The sequence below is a fragment of the Arvicola amphibius genome, chromosome X (assembly GCF_903992535.2).
Source record: "Arvicola amphibius chromosome X, mArvAmp1.2, whole genome shotgun sequence".
Lineage (NCBI taxonomy): Eukaryota > Metazoa > Chordata > Mammalia > Rodentia > Cricetidae > Arvicola > Arvicola amphibius.
Genome location: NC_052065.1, coordinates 9,921,397 through 9,934,263, shown reverse-complemented (window position 1 = coordinate 9,934,263; position 12,867 = coordinate 9,921,397). Strand labels below are relative to the sequence as shown.

The 12,867-nt window shown below is 42.8% G+C and overlaps 1 protein-coding gene across 1 annotated transcript in view; it reads right to left on the bottom strand.

The window, feature by feature from the left end:
• Positions 1 to 12,867, bottom strand: part of Pir (pirin) — a 90,631-nt gene that overhangs the window by 60,705 nt on the left and 17,059 nt on the right. The window contains exon 4 of the mRNA XM_038317353.2: positions 1,352 to 1,435. Within this exon, the coding sequence (XP_038173281.1) occupies positions 1,352 to 1,435 (84 nt within the window). The remainder of the gene's footprint in view (positions 1 to 1,351; positions 1,436 to 12,867) is intronic.

Sequence of the window (12,867 nt, the reverse complement as noted above, 5' to 3'; positions counted from 1 at the left end):
ACGACAAAGGGGAGCTTTCAAGGAAATCTACTTCCTCTCATCAAAAGAATGGTGTCTGAATTCTACCCCTGGCCTTAGATAGAGACATGGCATTCTGATTGTCCTTAAAGATTGGAAAATTACATACTGTTTCTCCTCCCTTAAGAATTAATTCAACTGTATCTAAAATAAAAAACAAAATTGTGCAGATGGAAGTTTCTGCCTCACCTGCTTTTGCAGTTGTTCAGTCCCAAAGAAACACACAGAGGTTTATAATCATTATAAACTGTGTGGCCTATTAGCTCAGGCTTACTATTAACTAGCTCCTACAACTTAAATTATCCCATAATTCTTATCTATATTTGGCTTGGTATCTTTTCTCAGTGAGGCATACTCATCTTGCTTCCTCTGCATCTGGATGGTAACTAACTCTGCCTTTCCTCTTCCCAGAATTCTCTTAGTCTGGTTGCCTCACCTATACTTCCTGCCTAACTACTGGCCAATCAGCATTTTATTAAACCAATATGAGTGACAATCTTTATAGTGTACAAGAACATTATCCCACAGCAAGATTGTTTATAGAAAATAATAAAACAAAATAAAAGAATCAATCCAACTGGACCTGTCAGTCACGTAGCCACAAGACTACCCCTCAAGATAGCCAATCCACCAGAAGATATGCTAAGGAGGTAGAAGGAATAATTATCCACTACAGAAATACCTCCTCTAGTAAAATGTTTAGAGATCTTCATTTCTGAGCTTGCCCACTTTTTGAATTGTAACTCAGAAAGTGTAACTTGCCTTTTCTTTTCTTCTGTCTCTTATTTAAATACTGACCAAAAGCCTAAGCATGCTTTCCCTGATACTCTGGACTTTCTCCCTCTTTCTCTGAAGTGCCTTTCCCCTTCCAATATGAAGCTGCTTGCCAACATGCTAAACTTTGCTCAACATGCTGACTTTCTTAGACCCAAACTCAAAAAGACATGACTTCTCCACCTCCATCTTGCTGACAGCTGCTAAGTTTCACAGCTTGCCTGCATGTTGTTTTTCTCTTAAATGCTAACAAATCATCTCAAGCTTCCATCTGAGTCTGGTTTTTAATTCTTTATCAATGAGACTGAAAACCAACAAAAGAGACCCTTGTTTTCCCGGGGAACACCATGAACTGTGAACTAAAAACAACTCTTTCTCCTTTAAGGTGTTTGTGTTGGGGGTATTCTGTCAGAGCAACAGAAAAGAAACTAAGACAGGAGAGCTTAAGGAATGAGTAAGAGAGAGGTGGAGAGAGGGTTAGTGTCCTGGACATAGGCAAGGTCAAACATACACCATGTAAGAATGTTAACCTGTCAGCAATCCACTGTCACGGCCATACCTGTAGGTCTCCTGGGTTCATTTTACCAATGTGTCCACAGAAGTCTTCATGAGCCATGCTGCCCCCTTCCAGAAGATAAGATACCTTTTTACAAAAACAGAATAAAAAGTTGATCCTTTGACTACTGTAAAATAAGATTTTTGAGGTCATTTTTATTTGACTTATATCAGTTCCATATTTATTTTAGATATTAAACACTACCTTCGTTTTTAAAACATTTTTCCTATTTCAGGCTACTTTTCCATTAAAATAATAGACAAAGGATATGAATAGACATTTTTTCCAAAGGAAACATGCAAATGGCTGGCAGGTACAGGAAGAAATGCTCACCATCACTAGTCAGAGAAATGAAAATCAAAACCACAATATGACATCACCTTACTCCTGTTAGGTGTATACTATCAAAGTCAAAACATAGGGAACTGTTGAAAAGAATGTGGGAAAGGAGAATGTTCATATACTGTAGGTGGGAAGCAAACTGATCTAGACACCATAGAAAACAGAATGAAAGTTATTTCTAAAAACTAAAAATAGAATTACCACATGACCCCACTCTCTCAATCCTTGCTATATAGCAAAACCAAATGAATTCATCATAGGAAAAACACACCAACATACGGATGCCTACTGTAGTACTTACTATGCACAAGAGCCATAACATGAATCCATTCAGGTTTCCAACAACAAATGAATGGACGATGAAAATGCAACATACACACACAGAACAGAATGATTCAGAGCCTTGCAAGGGGAAGATGCCCTGCCTTTGTTTACAGTATGGATAAAGCTGGAAAACACTGCACAAATGAAGTAAGACAGACATAGAAAGACAAGTACTGCATGATCTCACTTACAGAAATTGAGATCACAGGGTTAGTTACTAAGGATTGGAATGGAAGAAATACAGAAATGTAGGTCAGAGGCCCACAGTTTGTGATATTAAGTTCTTGGGGCCCAATGCACCGCATGCGACTAGAATTAATACTGCATTTGATATGATGAGGCTCAGTTGGTAAACTGAGCTCGATGAAATGCCAAAGACCTGAGTTTGATCCTCAGAACCCACCCAAAATTGCAGGCACGGTAGGTACTTGTAATCCCAGTGCTGCGGAGGTAAAGACAGACAGATCTCTGGGGTTCACAGGCCACCCAACCTAGTCTACTTGGCAAGCTCAAAGCCAGTGAGAGAGCATGTCTCTAGAAAAGGCAGACAGTTCCTAAAGAGCAACAACACAGCCAAGACTGGCTTCTGGCCTCCACTCACAAACAGAAACATGCACATACATCAATACACACAGTAATAACCTTGTGAGATGACAATCATTCCACAATACACGCATGCATTCATCAAAATGCTGCATTATATTCAGGCATCAAGACAGTGCAATACATGCATGCATCAAAACATTGCGGTGTATAGAATTGTCCCATGACAGCTTGGTAAAGCATGGAGAAGCAAAGGACTGAGCATTTGTCGTGAAGATCTGTTCAATTTTTCCACCAAAGACTTATTGTTAGGAGAACTAAGACAAAAGAGCGACCTGAGAGAATGAATGTGTCACAGGGGACCAGACTATCCACACCACGCAATGCCTTTAAGGGAATTTCACTACTTCCCATCCTCCAAGGAGGTGCAGTCTAGAAATGCCAGAGCTCATAGCCAATTAACGTAGCACTCACCCTGAAGGCTCAGTACAGTGTATGGTGTGCCTCGCACAGCCAGGCCTGAAGGTCAGGTTAAAACAAGCCTGTTCTTGGCTAGCAGGGTCTCTGCCAGCAAGACCATGTTCACACAGTGTATGGAGTGACACATCACACGTCACCACACCTTGCCCTAAAGGCGAGTCAGGAAGCCCAAAGGAAACAGTTCTGACACCAGGCACACAGACTCAGTCAGCACTCAAAACTATTTATGGCATATGTCAAGCAATTTCAAATTGAAGTCAGCATTGTTCCCAGATTCATGTCCATACTAAATCTGAAACTTAAAAGAAATGCTATGTGTCCCAAAGAGTGGCCACTAGCCACATGCAGCTGCTTAGGTTTCACTTAAATGAAATTAATGAAATTTAAATTCTGCTCCTCCCCTGCACCAGTCACATTTTGAGTGCTCAACAGCCTCCTGGAGCTAACGACTGGCATAACCAATAGTGTAGATTATGAAACAGTTCTATCCTTACAGAGTTCTATTTGCCACTGTGGTCTAGAAAAATGAATTTGAAAATTAGATTTCAGTAATGGTGGGCATTTTGTATATAGTAGAAACCCCTCAAAACCAGAAGCATTCTAATTGGCCTTCTATTTAATAAAAAAAAAAAAAAGAAAAAGAAAAATGAACTCGAAAGTTCTCTACTTTAAGGGTCTTGTAATCAAATCAGAGGAAAAAAAAGAGTGAACATTTAATTACCTCAAAAATGGTCATATTGTCACAGGAAATACTCAAGTTAGCACCTGAGGCTTAAAATGTGTGGGGGCGAAGACACAAGGCTCTCTTTGCGTGACTTATTTAAATTAGCTCATTTGTACGCACCTATAACTCCTGAAAGAATTACCGCTCAGCCTAAGCAGTTGTGAAAGGCATAGTGGTCCTCTGAAAACTACCCACTTCAGGCTTAACAGTAACCGCCATGGACATTCTCATAGCTCCATGCATTTTTCAGAATTCAGCTGCCTCTGTATTCTCTTTAAACCTTAATGGGATTATCCTTTTTACTCTTGAAATTTTTACTTTAAATTGTCACAGTGAACCAGAAGGATGCGATCTCTGATTAAAATCTCAGTATCCACTGTTGGAATTCCAATTTCCTCTCAAATATACTAAACCAAATAAAAGAGGGTTTTTTTTTAAATTTAAAAAAAATATTTAAAAAACCCAGCACTTGCAAATTAATTATCCTTTCTACCAACTTCCCAAATAACAACTGTCACCAACCCCATAAATCCTAAATCTGTAAAACCACAAAAAGAAAAAGAATGAAAGTATTATATTTTTAAAAGAAAGCCAAAACATATTCCCCAGAGGTAAGAAATAAGAAGATATTTATGAAGTTTTCAGTATCTCTCCGATAATGCATCATCACCATCATCATCATTACTATATGTGTAAGGGCGTTCTGCCTGCATGCATGTCTGTGCGCCATGTGCATGCTTGGATGCTCGTAGAGGCCTGAAGAGGGCATAAGATCCCCCGGTACTGGAGTCCTGGCAGTTGAGAGCCACCACGTGGATGCTGGGATACCCTAAAGGTGGTGACACAAGTCTATGGCGTGGGGTTCATGATTGAATATATAGAAGAGATAGGGGCAGTAGCAGCCATCTCTCTCCGCTTCCTGACTGACACCTTATGCTCCTGCTACCTCATGCTCCTGCCACCATGCCTTCTCCACCATGATGGATTACAATATAACCTCAAACTATGAGCAAATAAACTCTTCTTTCTTTGGGTTGCTTTTATTATTGTCATAGCAATGAGAAAAGATGGTATCTACGATTGCTTCCCTGATTTTGCTACACATAGATTTTTAACTAAAACAACTGCAGGAAAATGGCAATTTTCCTTCTACTTGGGCTGGGGCTCTCCTCTGGGCTCTCAAAACAGACCCTCTTAAATCACAACCTCAGATTGTCTTTAATTACTCAAACATGAAGTCTTTCGATTTGCAAGCCATAACCATTTTGTGTGTGTGTGTGTGTGTGTGTGTGTGTGTGTGTGTGTGTGTGTGTGGTAAAATGTATGTTTAAGGTCATGCATATGCACATCTACACAGAGAGAAATAACTTGAAAAGTAAACTGTGATATGAGCCATTTATACATGAAAATCTGTATAAGAGAGGGCTACTTTCAAGTCTGATTTCAGGGAGCACTTACAAACGGTTCTTAGAGCATAGAAAGAAAGTCATCCCCACGTTTCTCAATGTGCCCCATCCTCTTTTTCCTTTGTTACTGGATGTACCACGCCTCCCTTGGAATGCTTAAAGCAAAACTCTCCAGGCTCCAAAGAAACTACCGTCACTTTCTTTATTATAATCTTTTGTGTTGTTTATTTATTTATTGCTAAGTGTCAAAAATGCTTGACAGCGACTTTGTGTATCAGTTGAGGTCTCTAGAAGGGCTTTCAAAAAAAAAAAAAAAGAAAAAGAAAAACCTCACACAGCTACTTCCGAGAGCTGCAACAAACCGGATGATCTTTAGGGCATGACCTAATCACAAACACCTGGAGGTTGAACGGCCACCAGCGCTTGCTGAATTGGGTTCTGTTTAATCTCAAGAGTTGTGTCCAATTAAGTAATAAGTCTGTAATCTGACCCAGGTGTTTCCTCGGAGCCCTGGCTATGCTGCTGGGTCTCCTGTCGTCCTGGCTTCCTTCTAGCCTTTGCCATATGTTTTGTTCCCTTGTGAGTTCCTAATTCTTCGGCTGTTTGCATTTGGAGAAAGAAAGGCCCGAAGTCACAACGTAACGAAAGACAAGTGTCACTTGCTGTGGATGAGAAGTGTGAAAAGGGTGTGTCTAGGGGACTCATAAGAGCATTCAGAAGAATTCCCAGCAAGCGAAAATATAGTTCCTTGTTTCCTTCTGGCTGGCATGTAAACAGAAGAGCAAGGAGGCGAGGCGCTATTCTTTCAGTGTCTGGTAATAAAACACAAGACTTACCCTGTCAGGCCCAACGTTCCCTACATTCTAGGGAAAGCTTTAGTTCCTTCTCATTTCTTTTTGCCCTCAAATGGTGACTTTTTTCCTATTGGTAGCTATGTAGTACATAAAAGACAAACACCACGAGTTGAGGTCACGGCTGACAAGAGAGGCCAGCGTGGCGCTTATTGTGTAATAGAAACTGTGAACTGTCCCCAAAGGGCAGAAATCTGATGCTTGAATTCATACACTTAAGGACCCCACAATGAAAACACCGTGAGCAGTCCCTGTGAAAGCTGAAAGCCCACGCCATTAGCTCCATTTATCTAGCACTAATCCCATATATACACCTGCACAAGCCCCCCTAAGGGGGTCACGGCAGGTTTTTAATAAATCAATAAATAAAAAGAACAGGATGGGCACACAGTTCAGATGTCCAGGCAATGGGCAAATACAAGGGTAACAGTTCCTCTGGTCCTACCTTGACATGGTCCTGTCATAAGCCTACACGGGCCAAGCCTTCAAGGACTCCTGCCTCATTGCTCCCTGAGGAGGTTCTGCATCGGGAAGCTGGTCAGGGTTAGGCCTGCTTAGAATCACCAGGCTGCAATCTTCAAGTTGTGAGCTGTGGCGTGAAGTCCTTAACTTTCTCCTAGAGGGTCATATACAACATGGACCTAGAAGTTGGGCTGGTCAAGTATGGTCAGAACTAAATGATGACACGTGGCCAGAAGCCCAGCACATGTTCAGGAAGTTCCAGAGCTAAGCCATCCATCACATCTCCTTGGGCAGGGATCCCATCTGGAAGTCCTCCCTTAGATCCTCCCTCAAGTTTCCTAAAATGTTTCCCAGACATTCTCCTGGTTCCATTTGACACTTCATTTGGGCCTCACTTCAACTGCCACACACCGAATGAAACCATCTCATCTCGTCTGCTCTGTCCTATGCTGAACTGGTTGCTCTTCCCAGCCTTTTTCACCCTATAGAAAACGATTCATTTAGTGGCTGGCTAAAAGAATATAAGACGCATGGAGGTTGGGACTGTAAAAGCACTCTTATTAGAGCAGACAGTGGATTTCAGTGCGTCCAGTTTACGTTCTTATCAACGATGCAGAGTGTTCCGTTTCCTCCCACAGCTTCACCAACATGTGTTGTTTGGGCTCTTGATGACAGCCATTCTGACTGGGGGCACGTGCAGTCTCAACCTACGTGTCATTTGCATTTCCATGATAGCTAAGGATAGTCAACCTCTTTTCACTGCACCTGTTGGCCGTTTGTACTTCTATTGAGAACTTTCTGTGCAATTGCAAGCTCATTTAGTATCAGATCATTTGTTTTAGTATCCATTTTCTGATTTTTTTTTAATTTCAGATTTTCAGGACAGGGTTCTCTGTGTCACAGCCTTGGCTATCCTGGAACTCGCTCTGTAGATCAGGCTGGCCTTGAACTCACCGAGATCCACCTGCCTCTGCCTCCCGAATGCTGGGATTAAAGGCGCGCGCCACCATTTGGCTCTGAATTCTTTCTATATTCTCCACATCAATCCCTTTGACAGGGGGATTCATGCGAGGATAAATAACTAGCAAACCTCTTTTCCCATTCTCTAGCCTGTCTCATCACGGTTGATTATTTCTTTGCCATCCGGAAGCCTTTTAAATGTGATGCAATCCCATTCGTCAACTCTTGCTGTTGTTTCCTGAGCCACTGGGTGGTATTCAGAAAATCATTGTGTCTGACTACATCTTGGAGCACTTTCTTTTTTAATATTTATTTATTTATTATGTATACAATATTCTGTCTGTGTGTATGCCTGCAGGCCAGAAGAGGGCACCAGACCTCATTAAAGATGGTTGTGAGCCATGTAGTTGCTGGGAATTGAACTCAGGACCTCGGGAAGAGCAGGCAATGCTCTTAACCTCTGAGCCATCTCTCCAGCCCTTGAAGCACTTTCAACAGGGACACTGTTTGAACTTTTCACTGTGCCCTGCATCCAGCTGTCCCTGAGGATGTACTGAATACATTAATGCATCTTGGATTTGCATAATCTTTTAGCATTTATTAAGCATCTGGTCCTGGGTATATGCCATAATCTCCGTATGATTATTGTGGTTTAGTGTCATTGAGGTTACACTGTAACAACAGCAGAGCAAGAAACCAAAGCAACATTTTCTGTGTCTGAGAATGAAACCGTTTTTGCCAGCCCACATTGCCTGGCAAATGCTGATGGCATCACGTAGGTGTTGTGAACGCAGAGGTTGTCTGTGAGGAGAGATCTGACAGGAGATGCAACCGCAGCCTGAATGGTGGAGGTTTTGCGACCGAAACAAGAGGACTTTGCCTGTTTAGGTACATCAGCCACTCCAGGAAAAGATGAAATCCTACAGCTGTATGTATGTATGTATGTATGTATGTATGTATGTATGTATGCCTTATGATTTCTGAATGAAAGGATGGGGCCGACTAAGACCCAAGCTACAGCACCTGAAGATGAGGTGACTGGAGGATGTTTTGTTATGGACATTCAGGAGCTTCACTTGATAGCACCCAGCTACAAGAGGAAAGAAACTGACAATTCCTCCTATTTTACGCCGCTCCCATTCTCGAATGTCTCTCACGTCTATCCATTTTCTTTTCATCCTGATTAAAATGTCTGACAAGCATGTCAAGATTCTGCAACCATCAGATTCATAAACCTAACTACTCAGGTAAGATTCCCTCAGTGCCCTCTACCTACTGCTAGATCTCCTGAGGCCGAACACCCCTTCCTCTTCAAACTCAGATGTTCAATCTTAGGAGGACTTTCTTCAGATAAAACAGCTCGCAGAGACTGAAGCGCCAGCCAAGGAGTCTGCATGGAACTAACCTAGGCCCTCTGCATATATGTGACAGTTGTGTAGGTTGGTCTCCTTGTGGGACTCCTAACAGTGGGAACAGGGGCTGTCTCTGACTCTTTTGACAGCTTTTGGGACTCTGTTTCTCCTACTGGGTTCTCTTGCCCAGCCTTAATACGTGGGGAGGGACTTAGTCTCCCTGTAACGTGATAGGCCATGTTTTGTTGATGTTCACGGAGACGGGAAGCCTGCCCTTTTCTGATTAGAAGAGGAGGAGGAGTGAATGGGGTGGGGGGTGCAGAGAGGAGGGAGGGGAGGAACTGGGAGAAGAGGAAACTTCAGTCATGATGTAAAATAAATTAATTAAAAAAAAAACTTGCCCTGACTCCTCATCTAACTACCAGCCAGCTTCCTAACTGCCATTACCTACCTCCTGTAAAGATGTGGGAAGGGGGCTCACTCCTACTGTTTTACCTTGCGCTTATTCTGAAGGTCTCAAGTGAACGACTCACCAACAACGTCTATGATTACTCAAACTTTAAACACAGCAGCGTTCTATCCCCATCCAGTGGAACAGTCAGGAGCTACAACTTGTTGTTTAAGAGCGCCCTCTGCCGGCCCAAATGATATGGGCTGTTTACAGCAGTGCTTCTCACCATGAGGGTCGCAAGCGCTGGAGTGGATGACCCTTTCACAGGGGACACACATCAGATACCCTGCATATCAGATATTTACATTATGGTTCGTAACAGTAGCAAAATTATAGTTATGAGACAGCAGTGAAATAATTTTATGGTTGGGGCTCACCTCAACATGAACTATATTAGAGGGTTACATCATTAGGAAGGTTGAGAACCACTGATCTACAGTCAGGTCTTACGAAATGAGATCCAGACCTTGCTAATAGCTGCATTCATAAGAAAAGATGTCTTTTGGCAGGTAAATAGTGCCTGGGCTTAGGGACCTAGTGTCACAAGACAAGGTGTCATCTAGTCATGAAGGGACCACTCTGTGGTGGACTAGCCCACTGTTCGGACCATTTGGAGTCCTGGCCTCCAGCTGCTCTTCCCTGCTAGTGACTTTTACTTTCCTTCTGATTTGAGTTACTGAAAGCTGTGTCAAAGTTGTTTACCAGCTCTGCTTCACGGGCACGTGTTGCCTTGGCCTTGAGGATCAGAGGATAAGGTTTTCACCTGCTGGCCCACCTGACTGTTGGGTATATAAGCCTCCGTGGTGCTGTTCAATAAAGGGCTTCTTACCAGTGACTAGAGGTCCGTGTTTCTGTCTCTTATGTCTGTGTGTCTTTGTGTGTTTCAATCTCCAGCCCCTTGCCCGAAGCTGGCGAACTGTATCTTAGTGCATGGAGCGCAGACAGGCATTGTGCGCTGCAGTCCACTTGGTTCAGTATAGAGTTAAAAGCTATCAGGGAGGCTCCTGAAAGTGAAGTGCCTGAATTTCCCTTTGACACGGGCCCTCCTGGGCAGCTTTGGGGTTCATCCTCTTAGCCACTGAGTAGTCTCCCCAGGCAGAAATGAGAATGTTTTAATGTTTTCTCTTTATTACATCTCTCCGTCTCCACACTACCTACTTTAAAACTCTAGGCATGTGCCAGGCAGCGGTGGTGGCGCACGCCTTTAACTCCAGCACTTGGGAGGCAGAGGCAGATGGATCTCTATGAGTTTGAGGCCAGCCTGGGCTACTGAACAAGTTCCAGGATAGCCAGGGCTGTTACACAGAGAAATCCTGTTTTGGAAAAACAAACACCATACAACAACAAAACTCTAGAAATAGAATCTGTAATACATAATACAGTGTGGGGCAGGTGGACAGAAAAAGTTCATTGAGAAATTACTCAAAATGCTGTTTTCAAAGACTATTGCGATTGAACTGCTACCTTCCCCTGTGTGGCTTGTGTTTGCTGTCCTAGACCAGATTTTAATTGTTTTGGCACAAGGTTGTTCTGGGCATTATTGGGTCAGATGTGCCTGAATGATCTCCCTTATGGCTTTAAGAAGTAGAATAAATGACTTTAAATTTCTAGGTACAACTAACTTGATCCATTTCCTCAAAACACCAAAAGTTCAGAGAATCACGACACATTATACTTTGCACTTTCAGGTAGGAAAACTTTCTATAGTAAGTGAAGCAGCAGTCCTGACTAGCAGCCACGAGATGGCAGAAACCCTCACAGCCACAGCCAGAAATGACTGGAAATTTCGAAAAGATGCCGGTACAAAATTACCTTCAGCTGAGAACCACTGGCACATACAATACTCAACCAAAAGCTAAACTTCTGGGATTAAGATCCATCTATTTGAAACAAATTATGTCAACTTGGGAGTTTCTGGATGTAGCAGTGCCCGCTGGTTCACAACTAGCGACTAATCTGGCTGGGCCTTGAATCTTCCCACAGTAATGGCCCAAACTTTAGAATAGTCTCCGTCACATGGCTCAGGCCCCACTCCACCCTTACACACAGAGTTTCGAAGTCTGATTGGACTGCCTACTGTTTCTACTAATGCCCTCTACTGTCCATACAATTATGGTTGTTCCTCAAGACCCTACTAAATGGCCAAGTTTGTGTTTGTTTGTATTGGTTTGATTTGGTTTTTGATTCCTGAGGACAACTTTATTAGCGTCTACATGAAAGACACCCCAGGAGAAGCAAGGTGTAAATCCAGGCAACTGCCTCAAGGAAGAAAATAGAAAGGAGAAGAAAAAATAAAATAAAATCATGCTACATGAGCTAAGCTAGCTAAAAGGTTCGCCAAGCAATAGTAGGCAGGCACATGGTAGGGAGGCGGGCTTTAGAGGAAGAATAAGGGCATCTAACTGTGTTAGGGAAAAACATGCTTAGAAAAGAAATACAAAGAAGAAAAGGAAAGTTACATTTTCCTGAGTAATTCAGAAAAGCAGACAGGCTTACAAAGCAACAAGTTTTGTAAGTGACTGTTTTAGGGGCAGAAACTCTGGGAAGGAAAAGTACAGTATCTCATTAAAGGGGTAATTATTCTTCCTCTCTAACAGGGCTAAAGAAGCAGCAGGCTTCCTGGGACAGTGCTACATTCCAGAGGAGTGGGCCCATAGCCAGTTCATTCCTGCCCAGCTGGAATGTCAGCTCTCCTCCACTCAGGCCAAAGGTTCTATTTTCTTGGCCACATATTTCCCTTTAACGGGTTTTTTATTGCTACTCTAACATTGTCTCCTCTGAAGAGGTAACCTTAAAATCATTTAAGAGATTGACTGAAATTGAAATGGATCTCTCTATATATACACACACATACATATATGTGTGCATGTATGATGTGTGTATAGGATATGTGTGGGACATGTACGTATATATACACATGTCCCATATATATCCTATACACACACCAAACACATGTATATGTGTGTATGATATATATTACACACACACATACACACACACACACATCCCCTTTCACCATGAAAACCTGGAGATGCTGTTCCTAAGCTGCCCATCAGAAAGGATCAATGTCTGCACTGGAGGTAAGTCCCCATGCACACACATCCACCCACACGTAGAGCCTCTAGGCTGGGTGCTCATTGAGGAGGAGATGGGAAACGGGGTTCCATTCTGGCATTCCTGGCCAGAGAACCAAGGCTATTTCTAGAACTGCTGCTTTGGGCTTCCTGCCAAGAGCTGACTGTCCGGTTTCCACCTCCTGTTCTTATCATTCCCCCTCTGAAGAGGACACCCTCACTGGATGGCCAAGGTTGAACTGAAACCTCACACCTTTCTGGTAGCAGTGACCATTTCTTCCTCACTTGAACCCATAAGCTTCTTCAGCTGAACCCCTTTCCTCCTCAACCATTTCCTAAGATTTTGTAAACCCAGAGTCCTCCGTCCCTACTTAAATGCATATGTGCACATGCGCACGCATACACAGCTTTATTTCCTTATGGCTAGGAAACATGCTCAGTTATGCTTTTAGTTTGACCTTCTTTTCTACTGGTGGGACCCTACGATGGAATCCACGTAAGAAGTTTCCTAGAGGAACCTGCCCATGGGTTAACCTCCCCATTACATACT